At 44.8% G+C, this 14,985-nt stretch overlaps 1 protein-coding gene across 1 annotated transcript in view; it reads left to right on the forward strand.

The window, feature by feature from the left end:
* Window positions 1–14,985, forward strand: part of ankrd24 (ankyrin repeat domain 24) — a gene marked incomplete at its 5' end in the record, with an annotated part of 63,923 nt that overhangs the window by 27,962 nt on the left and 20,976 nt on the right. Inside the window, 4 exons of the mRNA XM_084311289.1 lie at window positions 3,368–3,429; window positions 10,145–10,273; window positions 10,595–10,714; window positions 10,991–11,129. Of these exons, the coding sequence (XP_084167415.1) occupies window positions 3,368–3,429; window positions 10,145–10,273; window positions 10,595–10,714; window positions 10,991–11,129 (450 nt within the window). The remainder of the gene's footprint in view (window positions 1–3,367; window positions 3,430–10,144; window positions 10,274–10,594; window positions 10,715–10,990; window positions 11,130–14,985) is intronic.

The following is a 14,985-nucleotide window of genomic DNA, read 5'->3' on the forward strand; positions in this document are numbered from 1 at the left end:
GCATTGAAGATCTGGAGATTGCACCATCTAAGGCCCACAAGGTGTTCTGTAGGATCTCACAACACCTACGGGCAAAACTCTAGAGCAGCGGTTCTCAAAATGAGGTCCAGGGATCGCCAGGTAAAGGGTGAATTCCGGTATTTTTAAACCTGGACCCTATTTGTCCATCTGGCTTCTAAATAACTAATGGGGACAACATTTTCTTTTTTGGAATTGGTCCAGTATTGAGTGAGATTACTACGAAACTGGTGTTTGAAAATGGTCGCTTCAGCCTGTTGTTGATCGTTATCAGTATCTCCTGGCCATCTCTGCGTTGTGCATTGTTTGTGGTTCATGGTTCATCGTTCGGTGGAATTCTCACTCCCACGCGCTGACTGGCTAAAACACTATCTCTTCTTCTCCCCCGTTGCACCCCCCCCCCCCCCCCACCCCTATGCTGCTATGATGCCTGAATTTCCCCAAGGGGACCAATAAAGGAATATCTTATCTTATCTTATAGGGAGACCTCTGTTTGAGCGAGACTGTTTTGGGTAAGAGACAGTCTGTGCTCTACACTGAAACAGTCAGCGCCTGTCGTTGGAAAAATCAAACACTTTCAAGGGACATACTTTGACACAGTGATGCCCCAAATTGTTCCCTTGCAGCCCGTGGCCCCCGGCAGCAGCCATCTTGCAGCCCATGGCCTAGGGTGCCCACCTGTCCCGCAATTCGCGGGACAGTCCCGATATTGGGACGTTTGTCCCGCGTCCCGCTACAACATAACAATGTCCTGCAATTAAAAAAATATATATTATTATTATTATTATTATTATTATTATTATTATTATTATTATTATTATTATTATTATTATTATTATTATTATTATTATTATTATTATTATTATTATTATTATTATTATTATTATTATTATTATTATTATTATTATTATTATTATTTTTTTTTTTTTATTCAAATATTATTATTATTATTATTTTTTTTTTAATGTTGTTAATTTAATGCCTCGTTCCAATACCCTCTTATATTTAAAATAAAAAAAATTGGGCGACTTCAAACCAATGCGCAGCCGAGCGGAGCAGCTTGACTCGAGTCTCGCGAGTCGCGCTGCCTGTCACTGTCAGACAGTCCAAGGCCGAGGCAGCTGCAGTGTGTGTGACGTCAGTCATACCTGATGTTTCTGCAGAATAGCCTAAATCTTTTTTACGACACAGTGCTTGAAGTTGAGGGGGATGACAGTGACACAACTGTCTGTGAGCTTTTCCAGCTCATGACCAGTCTAAGACTGAAACTTGAACAACGATCAAAGGACCGTTATTTTGGATTCGAAACCAGTGCTCTCATGCAGAGGTTTCCTACCACACAGGCTGCTGCGATCGAACAGGACTTTTACATTTTCTATCAGATAGCGCTCGCTTACCTAGACAAATGGTTTGATTTCTCTGATCAGAATTACCTGAAACAGGTGTCATGCTTGGCTCTCAAGAAGAGAGCATTCAGCTTCCAAGAGCTTCGCGAAGCAGCTGAAGTTCTTAATATCAGCAGCAAACTGGACTCTGCATTGTTTAAAAAAATGTGTGGGTTCACCAGACACATATTGTGGAGACTGTGCTGTCTCACCCTTTCTTTATGTTATATAGGGTTTGTGGAGACTTTGGGTCTCACCCTTTTTGTTATATGAGTAACTGAGTGATCTGCTATTCACAATAAAAACATTATTATATTGTAAAGATCAACCATCGCATTCCGTCTCCTCTCTTCTACACTTCACTGCTAATAATGCTCAGGAAAAATGGCTGAAAAGACTTAGCTCCTGCTCTTTCTATTAATGGAGTGATTTTATCCCCACCCCCGGTGACATAACTCCCACTCCCACATTACAACAATAACTGTGAACCGGACTTGCATTGCTGCACTATACAATACTTCATCCTTTGCAAGTCAACGCCCCCCCCCCCCTCCTTCCATCAACTCACTGGACTGAAATATTTATATTTATTAATTTATTTGCACTAGCACTAAATGCACTTGGGACAATGATGGTATGTTATATATTGAGAACATTGGGACATTGATACTTTATTACTATATTACTATTATTGACATTATTATTTTGCACATGCTATATCTTATGTTGTATGCCAGTGGTGATGTTCCTAACAAATTACGTTGTACCAACAATGACAAATAAAGATCTATCTATCTATCTATCTATCTATCAGCTTGGATACCAAGAATCATGATGATTGGTGAATCATCTATACAGTTTAATAAGATTAATAACAAAATGTGCTATATATAGCCTACCGTCTGCGTCGAATATGAAATAATGGCATTTAAATAATAAATATATTTCTTTAATTTTAATTAGCACAAAAAAAAAAATCTCCCCCCCCCCCCCTCACCTACATGTCCCGCATTGTCCCGCAAAAGCAGTGCTGCTGTCCTGGGACTGAACCATTTTGACCTGGTCACCCTACCGTGGCCACCAGCAGCAGCCATCTTGTTCAATACTGGATCAATTCCAGAAACATTGTCCCTATTAGTCATTTAGGTCTCATTTAGGGGGGGGGGGGCAAAGAAAAAGCTTGTTCCACTTTTATCTTCAAACAAAGGTTTCAGTGATTTATGAAAAACAGATGTTTTTAAAAAGGGAGTGTCGAGTGTAGCTGTACAGTATGTGCACTATGCAACAGTCTGTCTGTCTGTCTGTCTGTCTGTCTGTCTGTCTGTCTGTCTGTCTGTCTGTCTGTCTGTCTGTCTGTCTGTCTGTCTGTCTGTCTGTCTGTCTGTCTGTCTGTCTGTCTGTCTGTCTGTCTGTCTGTCTGTCTGTCTGTCTGTCTGTCTGTCTGTCTGTCTGTCTGTCTGTCTGTCTGTCTGTCTGTCGGTCTGTCTCTCTCCATGCATTCATAGCCACTGTGTGAGCGCACATGCATATGTGAGAGAGTGCATAATGCTTGTGCATGTTTCTGTGTGTACTGTGTACTGTGTAGTCTATACAGTATATTTGTTAGATGAGTTTGATGAGTTACAGTAATGCACACAGGTTAAAGTGTCTGTCCGTCTGTCTGTCTCTCTCCATGCATACACAGCCTCAGAGACCACAGGCGAGGAGGTAACAGAGCAGTGTTTTTCGCCACCCATCATATTATTGACCAACACACAGTTTATATTACACATATACCATCATAGTGTGTGTATTGTACAATATGAGGTCATCGCTCCTGCATGCTTCTTTGCTTCTTTGCTATTGGTTTTGCTTCTCCTCCAGTGCTCCTCCCTGTCTTGGCCTCTTCTCCTCTCATGTCCTCCTCTGAGCCTGACCCCCCTCTGACCCCCCCCCCCCCCAGCAGTCCCCTGACCTCCCACCAGGGGGCACCACCCCTCGCAAGAGGAAAGCTCCTCCTCCGCCACCGCCTCGCTCCCGGCGTCAGGTACGGTAGGAGAACACCACCATGGACACGAAACAGCGTTTTATCACATGCATTACCGGCCGCTCAGTGTATACTGTAGGGCTGTCTTAAATACTTCAAAGCTTCGTTCGATGGGCATGGGATTCGAATATGAAAATAAAATTTGAATATATAAAAAAATATTAAAAAAGAATAAAACATTTTTATTTTAATTTTTTATTCAAAATCAACTCTGCCTCTCTTTGTTAACTACAACAAGCAATGCTGTTTGTTACTGTAACTGCATCTCTTGCAATGATGACGCAACTCGTCTTTGATCTTTACTGATTGGCTTTATTTCCGTTCGAAAAGAACATCTTTATTCCGAACCGTAAAACTGTGAAAACATACATGAAATACAATCAATCACGGATCAAACCATAACAACATACATACAATTTATCGGTCGTTGCAAGGGTGGTTGTTAACCCAATGAACTTAACTACAAGCGATCAAGGCACAAACTTCGTTGGCGCACGAGGAGAGTTCGCTAGAGCACTGAAAGAAATGGATCCGGAAGAGTGCAAGGAACTTGGATGCGAGTTCATCCTGAACACCCCTGCGGCAAGTCATATGGCTGGTGCCTGGGAAAGACAAATCCGTACCATCCGAAGTGTCTTGATGGCCATTCTAGCGCAGTCAGCCACACAACTTGACTGCTCCTCTCTACGTACATTCCTATATGAAGTCATGGCGGTGGTAAACAGCCGACCTCTGACCGTCGAGTGCCTCAATGATCCATCCAGCCCAGATGCTGTTTGTTACAACGTACCTTGTTGACTGCATGCAATATGAGAGGACAGTTATGGAGCTCTGGTGTCGATGTAGCTTGTCTGAAGATGGTGGAGAAGTGAAGGAACGAACCTTCTTCTTCTTCTTCTTATTTGAATTTCCGGCAGAGTAGACGCATCGAGGCGTATTACTGCCCTCCGCAATTCTTTTTATGGGCTCTTCTTCTTCTCCTTCTTCTCCTTCTTTTTCTTCTTCTACTGGACCCCGTCATCACCTACATTGTCCATTGGAGTGCAGCTACTGCTGCTACTTCCTGTCTGAGCCCCCCTCCGCGGGATTTCTTATACTACACTAGTGGTGTTCCATCTTTAGACCTCTTCAACTCACACTTTCTCCTTCTTCTCTGCTCCTCTTGCCTGTCCAATACTAATACATACACTAACGCTATATCCTCTGGTACAACTCTGAAGCATGCAGAAATGTCAGCACTGCCTCTGTGATCAACTGGTGGTTCTCATTATCCATGCCAAAGAATGATTTAAGAGAGAAGGAAGATACTCCCAGCTCTACCAGACTTTTATAAAAGATTTCCCTCTCTTTCCTATACCTTTCACATTCTAGGAAGACATGCCCGACAGTTTCAGTCTCTCCACATTCACACACCCCATCTGGATGTTTGCCCACAATGAACAAGCTACTGTTCAACCCACAGTGCCCCAGCCTCAGTCTACACATCTTCACCCTATCACTCCTTGACCCATATCCCTCCACCTTGATCTTGACCCGAGGCTGCAGAGAGAAATAGTGCCTTCCCTTGGTCCCCCTTTCCCACTCATCCTGCCACTCAGCCTCAACTCCTTTCTTTATCTTATCTCTGAGTTCTACTCTTCCCATTGAAATACCTATCTCTTCCTCCCTTCCCAGGCTCTGTTTGGCAAGGGAGTCAGCCATCTCATTCCCCGCAATCCCAGCGTGTCCCGGGACCCAACAAAACTCCACTGACCAGCCTGCCTTCGCAATCCTATATAAAACCAACATTATTTCCTGAATGAGATCAGGGCGAGCTTTAGACCCACCTGCACTCAGAGCCATCAGTGCAGCAGCCGAGTCAGAGCATATAATCACCTGGCTTGGTCCCACTTCCTCCACCCACCACAATGCCCAGAGGATGGCAAGCAACTCTGTCACAAATACTGAACTGCCATCGGATATTCTTTGTCCCTTACCGATCCCTAACCAAGGCACCCACCACCCAAATCCTGCCCTCCCACTTTCAGGATCCACAGAGCCATCAGTGTACACCTCCAGAGCCCCTGATTCCAGAAGGAACCTCTCTATTTCCTCCACAATCTCGCCCTTATCCTCCTCCTTCAAGAACCTAAGTTCAATGACTCGATCAGGCAATAGCCAAAATGGCACTGATAGCCACCGAGTGTGCTCCGCCACTCCCCCCTGATGCAGTCTCAACTTCCTGGCCCACTGATCAATACTGGCCAAAAAAGGTTTATACTTATCCCCATCTCCTGAAAGTAAACACCTAGCTGGGAAGGACAGACTTGTCCCACTCAATTTTGCCCAGTACTGTAGCCCTAACTTTACTCTCCTCAGGTTTAGGGGCAACTCCCCCATTTCCACCAATAGTGCTGAAGCAGGGGTGGTCTTAAAAGCTCCACAGCAGATTCTCAAAGCCTTGCACTGAAGCACATCCAGCTTTCGCAAATTAAAGGGTTATTATAGGGTCTCCCTATTTATACACTATGGGCGATCTATTATGACATCACAATGCAGCAGGGCATTACCCTATGGGCGATCTATTATGACATCACAATGTTCCAGGGCATTCTAGCCTGTTCTAACCGGTTCTATTATGACATCACCACTGCAGTTACATTTAAGATGAGGTCGGACTCGGCACTGACAGATTTGTGTTCATTGTGCTGCTTTTATAAAGCCTCAAATGACGGCTTACAATATTTCATGAAAGCAAAGTGTTTCATTTGTCTAAGATTTTAAAAGGTTTAAACTTTACAGCACTGACAAAGTTGAACAAAGTGCTGTACAAGTCCCACAACATAAAAAAAAGAAAAAAAATATATATATTTTTTTAATTCTTTTCTTTTTTTTTTATCTCGAAGCTTCGAATTTAAATCGCATCTCGGCCCTGAAGCTTTCAAGTTTCAAGTTTTCAAGTTTCAAGTTTCTTTAATAGTTGTCATACAGAAGTACAGAATACTTTTGTACAAAATGCTTCTTACTGTTGCGCTCCAGAGACTGTGCAAGACAAGATAAGTATGAAATAAAAACATAGTAAAATTAGAAGTAAAAAAAAGAGGTCACAGTGTTCAGTTTAGACATATGTACAATGTTCGATGCAGAATAGACGTAGTTACCATACAATATACAATACTGTGCAGTGTACTAATATACAATACTATATAGTGCAAGGCAGAAATGGAGAAATGGGACGAGGTGCAATTTAGGTACAATTCACAGTAGGTGTACGAGTTGTAGTGCAAATCCTTTATCAATAAATATAAAGTGTAAGTGTGTTTGTGTGATCTAAAGTGTGGAGAGTGGGTGCTGCAGTGTGTTGTTTGTTTGAGTGAGTGTGTGCGTGTGGGTGTGTGTGCTGTGTGCATTTGATGGTTGTTGCATAGTGATTATTGTTTGTTTAGCGATTATTGTTCGTTTAGCAGCCTGATGGCCTGGGGATAGAAGCTTCTTCTGAGTCTTTCTGTGCTCGCCTTAAGACTCCGGTATCGCTTGCCTGACCGCAGCAGTTCAAAGAGGCAGTTGTTCGGGTGGCTCGAGTCCTTAATAATTCTCTTAGCCTTCCCCTTGCACCGCTTGATGTAAATGTTCTGGAGGGTGGGAAGCCCCCCTCCAATTGTGCGTTCGGCTGAACGTGTCACTCTTTGTAGTCTGCTACGGTCTTGTGCAGTGCTATTCCCAAACCAGGAGGTGATGTTGCCGGTCAGGATGCTCTCTATTGTACATGAGTAGAAGTTCCTAAGGATCTTCTGACTGACTTGGAACTTCCTTAGGCGCCTGAGGAAGTAGAGGCGTTGTCGTGCCTTCTTCACAACACTGTCAATGTGTGTGGTCCATGTCAAGTCCTCGGATATGTGGGCTCCGAGGTACTTGAAACTGTTCACTCTCTCAACCGGTGCCCCGTCGATGCTGAGGGGGCTGTAGTCCTTGACCCCCGACCTCCTGAAGTCCACAATCATCTCTTTTGTTTTGCTGACGTTCAGGGAGAGGCAGTTCTCCTGACACCACTGTGACAGGTTCTCTACCTCTTCCAGGTAGGCCCTTTCGTCGTTGGCAGAGATCAGGCCCACCACTACTGTGTCATCAGCAAATTTGATGATGGTGTTGTTGTTCCGCTGTGCTACGCAGTCATGTGTGTACAGGGAGTAGAGGAGGGGGCTCAGAACACAGCCCTGGGGGGCCCCTATGTTGAGCGTGATGGATGAGGAGGTGCAGTTGCCGGCTCTTACCACCTGGGATCTGCCCCGTCAGGAAGTCCAAGACCCACTGGCACAGGTCATAGTTCAAGCCCAGGTCCCTGAGCTTGGCTATGAGTTTGGAGGGGACTATGGTATTGAATGCTGAGCTGTAGTCGATGAACAGCATTCTCACATAGTTCCCCTGCCTCTTGTCCAGATGTGATGCTGCTGTGTGCAGCACATGGGCTATGGCGTCCTCCGTGGACCTGTTGGGGCGATATGCAAATTGCAGAGGGTCCAGGTTGATGGGGAGGGAGGAACAGATGTAGCCCTTCACTAGCTTCTCAAAGCACTTCATGGCTATTGAATGCCAAAAAGAAATTCGAAGGTCAGCCCTACGCAAAACACAGCGTTTTATCACATGCATTACCGGACGCTCAGTGTATACTGTAGATTCAGCCTCATGTCAGCAGATTAGGTTCCAAGGTATGGGTTATTATTATACCCGCGGAGCACAAGGTGCATACAGTTCTACAGTTCTGGTCCGATTTGGAGGAAACATTGCAGATCGGCTGACAGCAGGCCGTGGACTTGAATTCTCGAAAATATTTTAAAATCGGTCAACGACAAGTAGGGGAGAACGGGGATAGTTGTCACACTTTTTACTCTAGTGTGAATTGCTCATCATCAAAACATCTTTCAATAGTCATTCCTACATTAAATTGAAGCTTAAGATGTTGGCTTGAAATGTGTATCCCTCTCATTTTCCAACGTATTGTAACAAAGAGTTAATCACCTATCAAAGACACTCTGACACATTGTTGTCACCATGTGTTTTAATGGGAAAATCTTAAAAAGAAGACAAGAAGGCAGAACTAAGGCCCCGTTTAGACGGAAACGCTAGCAGGTGAATCCGCAAAAATATTTTTGCTGATGTGCCTTTCGTTTATACGGAAACGGTGTTTTTACGGGGTGAAACCGCAAAAAAGTGAGACTACCTTCCAGGGTGGAATTCCTAGAAACGCAAAAGCTTTGCGATCTCGTCTAAACTATCAAAACGTATAAATCTGTTAAAACGATGACGAAAGGGTTGCCACGGCTCTGGTCGCGCGTACTGCTTACGTCACAGGTAGCAGGTATGCGCCAGTAGCCGAGACGTAAACAAAGCAAGTATGTCTGACTTATATCAACGGAGATCACCTGAAGGCTACATTGGCAGTACTTTTAACCCTTTCACTGCCACACGACAGAAGGTTAACCCTTACTATCACACAACCGGCTGTCGTGTGGCAGTGAAACGGTTAAATACACAAGAATCTGTCCCGCGGCGTGACGTGAGTGGACCCACTGTCTGTGAGTGACTCTGCTTTGGTGGCGGTGCAATCACATTCCCCTTCCACAGTCTGCGAATCAGAGGCAGAGTAGGGCGGGTCTTCACAGCACGTCATGTGACATATGCGCCAATCGTGTGACAGTGGGGCTCCGTCGTCCCGAGTCGTTACAGCGTCGTCTGCACGCAGAATTCCGTCCCAAAACGCTCGTCTAAACGTAAAATTAAAAGTGAAACCGCAAGATGACTTTTGCGGTTTCTGTTCACAAAACGCTCGTCTAAACGGGGCCTAAATTTGAAAGTTTAATTGCATTGCCAAGTTGACAAATACATAACTTAATGCATCTTAACATGAACATAAACAGGAAACACATCTTTAGGCCATCCTATATAACAAAATAAGAACACAATAAATCGGCCTAACAATAATAGCCTACACAACATGTGACAACCAACCCAAAATAAAATGTGACGACCAACCCCAACTGGAATGTCTTGATAGCATCAAGGCTAACAGCCATCTAACAACTAGTTAGCTAGCTAACAGCAATCTAAACTATAGCTATCCCTTCACACTTTTTAAGGGTAATAATTGTTTCATTATAAACCAATTGTGTAAAAGCCTAGAAGGAAAATACTGAGGAGCGGAATATTTACAAATGGACATGAAAAACACAAAAAGTCCTCTCACCTTAAATTCAGCTGTTTCACTCCAAAGATGACAATGTAGGTGAACTCTGACCCCAATTCTGGACATTTAAATACCAAAGTATGGGAGACAGGACCCTCTGGTGGTGAAATATAATGAATGTGACAACCTACCCGTGTGACAACGTCCCCCGTTCTCCCCTATCTTATTTGAATTAATTTCCACCATTGTCCAGTGGAATCAATAATGATGGTAAACATTAACGCTTTAATGCTACGACACAAAGCCCGAGCCTCGCCTAGACGAGTCGTATCGTAGGGGATTAGAAACATTATGCACATTCCATGCATTAGAAACATTCTTTTCAGAGTGAATCTCATATCAATACATCAATATTGTGCTGTAAGAACAGTCCATGTTTGTAGATTAATAACCTAATTTAATGTCCGCTTTATGAACATTTTGACATATCTCAAGCTCCGCCCTTTTTTCTTATTCTATTCTATTGTATTGTATTGTACAACTACCATGATCCAGGGTCCGCCGGCCGCCCCTGAGCCCCAGAGTGCTGCTCCTCCCCTCGCTCCTCCGTCCCCAGAGCCCCAGCCCCCCTCTCCCCTCACCCCGTCCCCAGAGCCCCAGCGCCAGGCCCAGGACAGCAGCCTCGTGAGTCTCTGCTCTTGGTGCTTTTCTTTTAATGCTTGTTTCAGTTAAACCTAGATTTGCCTTGTTTTGCCGCATGCTGGTCCCCCAAACAACATAGTGATTATTAGCCACTCTAAATGTGACTATAAATGTGTGTGTGTGTGTGTGTGTGTGTGTGTGTGTGTGTGTGTGTGTGTGTGTGTGTGTGTGTGTGCGTGCGTGCGTGCGTGCGTGCGTGCGTGCGTGCGTGCGTGCGTGCGTGTGTGTGTGCGCGCGTGTGCGTGTGTGCGCGCGTGTGCGTGTGTGCGTGTGCGTGTGTGTGTGTGTGTGTGTGCGTGCGAGGCGGAGGACGAGGAGGTGTTTGAGGAGATCCGGCGGCTGCGTCTGGAGAGAGGCCGTCTGCTTCAGAAGATCAAAGCCCTGGAGCAACAGCAGCACAGCGCCCTCTCTTCCCTGGCGGAGGTACTGCATGCGACGGCACGCTCCTTTTACTGCTGTTTTTTTTTTTGCAATATCCATTTGAACCTTACTATGATTTATTCCATGCAATATGTATGCTGCAGCTGGTGTGTGTGTGTGTGTGTGTGTGTGTGTGTGTGTGTGTGTGTGTGTGTGTGTGTGTGTGTGTGTGTGTGTGTGTGTGTGTGTGTGTGTGTGTGTGTGTGTGTGTGTGTGTGTGTGTGTGTGTGTGTGTGTGTGTGTGTGTGTGTTCTGTGTGTTTCTGTGTGTACCGTCTAGCTGTCCCAGCTGAAGGAGCGCCTGGCGGAGGCGGAGGTGGACCGGGACAGACTCCAGGGGGAGCTGGAGACACTGCAAGCAGGACACGGGGTCGGCGCCAGTGACTCTGAGGACCTGGAGGACATGCTAGACTTCCCTGGTGTGTGTGTGTGTTTGATTGATTGATTGATTGATTGAAAACTTTATTAACAGATTGCAGAATGGGTACAATACAGTACAGCTCAATACACACAATTGTTAAGGGGTGCAGACCAGAGAAAGACTTTCGTCTTGTTTACATCAGGGTCCCCCATTTTCAATTCATCAGGACATATATGACATACACTACATACAGATAGTCAGTACTGCTACATCTATACATTTATGACATACCAGATTTGCAAATACAGTACTGTTTGTGATACGAAAAGAGTCCAGAAAAGGGAGTATATACATTTGACGTAAAAACTGTACATTGGAGGAGGTTGGGTGGGGTTGTGTGGGGGGGGGGTTGGGTACATTGGGATATTGACAACCATACTGGGTAATTTACATTGGAGGGGGTTGGGGGGGGGGGGGGGGGGGACACTGTACAAACAAGCAAAACTGTACATGGGGGGGGGGGGGGGCGACACTGTACAAACAAGCAAAACTGTACATTGGAATATTGACAAAACCATACTAGGTAAATTACTGTACATTGGAGGGGGTTGGGTTAGGATATTTACAGGGGCCAGTGTTGAATTGCAGTCTCCCGTAGGTGTCCCTTGAGAGAGGTTTTGAAGGTGGGTAGTGATTCACATTCCTTTACAGCTTTGGGTAGGGCGTTCCACATTGATGTGGCATAATTGCGAAACGTGTTTAGTCCCTTGTTTGAGCCGAATCTGGGTTTAACATGATTTGTGGAGCTCCCTCTGGTGTTGTGATCGTGGTATTCACTGACCTTTGGGAAGTATTTTGACATGTACATGGGTACCTTGGTCGTGTAGTGTATCTTGTAGACCAGGCCCATTGCAAGTTGCTGTACTCTGTTGTCTACTCTAAGCCATCCTAGGTTGTCAAAGTGGGCAGGTGTGAGGTGGGTTCTAGGAGTAAGGTCAAGCAGTAGTCTGACCAGTTTGTTTTGAGATGTTTGTAATTTTGTTTTTAGCGCCTTTGAGGTGCTTTGGTACCATGAGGTGCAAGCATAGTCGTAGTACCCTTGAATGAGTGCTCCTGCCAGAGTCTTCAGGGTATTCTTGTTTACCAGAGAGGAGATCCGGTACAAGAATCGAGTTCGTTGGTTGACTTTTTTTATTACATTGGATGCCATTTAGTCACAGGAGAGATTAGCCTCTAGGATGGAACCCAGGTAGGTAATTTCATCTTTCCTTGTGACAATATTGTCACCCACTGTAACTGAGAAGCCGTCGGTCTTGCTGAGTTTGTTATTTGAACCGAAGAGAATGGACTCTGTTTTGCCCATGTGTATTGATAGTTTGTTATCAGCGAGCCATATGCAGATTCTGCCTAGTTCCGAGCTGAGGGTTTTTTCAACCTGTAACTTGTTCTTGTCAACCAGCAGGGCTGAGTCGTCCGCAAACAGTGTGTGTGTGTGTGTGTGTGTGTGTGTCCAGACAAGTCGGATTCTCGCGTGATCTCGTGAGAACCCCCACCCCCCCACCACACCATCTGTGTACACCAAGCATATGCCAAACTAAATAATTGCACAAAAAGCTACATCTGAAAAACAGTTATCTACGCTGCATCACCCCACATTTTTTTTTATTAATAGTTTGAAACACAAAACAGCTCAACATAAATACAGTACAATACAGACAAAACAAAACTCACAAACATAGTACAATACAGTACAATACAGACAAAACACACTATAAGGGCCTAACTTGATTTTAACAAAAACAATAAATCTATAAAGCTCTGGAGGCTGATACCGACTAGAACATAATAGTTGACGCGTCTGATCCAAAGATAGAATGTCCACAAGGTCCGTTGCAATAACACCCCAAAATGGGTTTATTTACACTAAACAATAATTGATGCACAATTTGCATATAATATATAAAGTGAACGATACTACCTTGTACAACAACACATTACTATTTACAAACAAAACGAATTCACCAAAACAATGGCGATGTACGACGGCGACGGTCAAAAATGGTCGGCTCTCTGTCTGTAACCAAAACACACCTGGCTGTCATCAGTCCCATTACCCACTAAGTAGCCATTGAAGGAAACGGGTGCTTTTGGGTGTTTTTCAATGTATCTGATGTATAGATTGGGGGGAGATGGTAGCATCTAAAGGTGCCAGGTCAGAGAGGTCGAAATGTGCTTGGCTTAGAAGACGGTGATAGAAGAAGCGGTTCAGAGGCAGTAGCCAGCAGAATGTTTAGCAGGGCCGAATGTTGACATTCCAATCTGGAACAAGCTGATAGCAGAGCAGGAGGGAGAGGGGTGACATCCTTAATGAAACAGTAGAAACTGCGTTTTGAAATGTGTGAAAGGTTATTAGCAGTTGTCATGACAGCGTCGCATGACAACCAGGAGAGGGGCGGGGGGATATCGTTGCTATGACGAAGATCAACGAATCCCACAGGAGGGAAGAGACCAAGATACTCTCTCCTCTCATCACAGAGAGGGGGGGGGGGGGGGGAAGAATGACACATCATCATTAGCTTCGGCTAACGCGAGGAGGGTTTAGGCTAAAGACCAGGCCTGACCACCATTGGACTGAATAGCAGGAGGACGATAGACTGAACACACCGAAAGATCATTAGAATAGACTTTTCAAGGACAATACAATCTGTTAACATCTGAGCTGAGGCTTCTGTTTATCAAATAAACAACGCTTTTCCTTGTAAGGTATTACGCTGTGTTAAGGCGCTCCCATAGTCCAGCAGACTGTACACAGAGCAGACTCCGCGGAGGTCCGCGCGGCTCTTTGAGCTTTCATAGTCGAGCAGATCTCAGCGGACGTCCGCGGTCTATTTCCTACATTTCTCGCACCAGTTTTACTACATTTCCCACAAAAAAAGTTTTACGCACTTGAATAACAGGTAGCGAGATGCAATGTACCGTATAGGCTTGAGGTGGACAGCGCGTGGTGCTGAAATGAAACACGCATTGCATGAAATAAAAGCACCAGTTTTATTAAAAAATATTGGAAACGGAGATAACATTCTATGTTATCTCCGTTTCCAATATTTCGAAATAAAACTGGCAATTTTACACACTTCATTTAGAAAAGCCATTCAAACATCTCTCTTGGCACGGAGCGAGTGGTCAGAGTAAAATGCAGATCGGCGTCACATTAAATGCAGTTCGATGTCAACCAAAACGCCGAGCAGCGTTTTGTGTGACACCAAGTCAGCGGCGCGGATGTCCGCGCGTCAGAAAATAGTAGCTTCGCACCTGTGGGTCTGCTGTCCGCTGAGATCAAAGCTCAAAGAGCCGCACGGACCTCCGCGGAGTCTGCTCTGTGTACAGTCTGCTGGACTATGGGAGCGCCTTTAAGGTGTCGAATTCTTACGAAGGTGGAGAATTATTATGGTTTGCGGATTGCACTAACGGGGAGAGATAAGGATTTTATCAGCCAGTATAGGAGACGTCAGGACCATTAAAATTACACAACGCAGAGGAATTGGATGGAGAGAGGATAACACAAGAAGACGTGATACTGGCCAGATTGATCAGAATCTAACACCATGTAAGTCACCTACTGGTGAGCAATGGGAACTGATGCCATAAACCAATAGCAGGCATGGCTGTCTACAGGCAGAAATCAACACAAATACATAAAAACAAAACAAATACATAAAATATAACATATGGCAATACAACCATGTAAATAGGCTCTTACACACACTAACAAATGCGGGGGGGTGGGGGTGCAGATCAAACACTTCTACATTCAGTCATAACTATTCTCCAAATATGTCCTTATAAAGATCCAGGGGCCGTCCTCTCCATGGTCAAATTCAGCGAGCGTTGAAGCTGCTCGTTCCATTGACAAT

Source organism: Notolepis coatsorum (assembly GCF_963971535.1).
Source record: "Notolepis coatsorum genome assembly, chromosome: 3".
NCBI lineage: Eukaryota > Metazoa > Chordata > Actinopteri > Aulopiformes > Paralepididae > Notolepis > Notolepis coatsorum.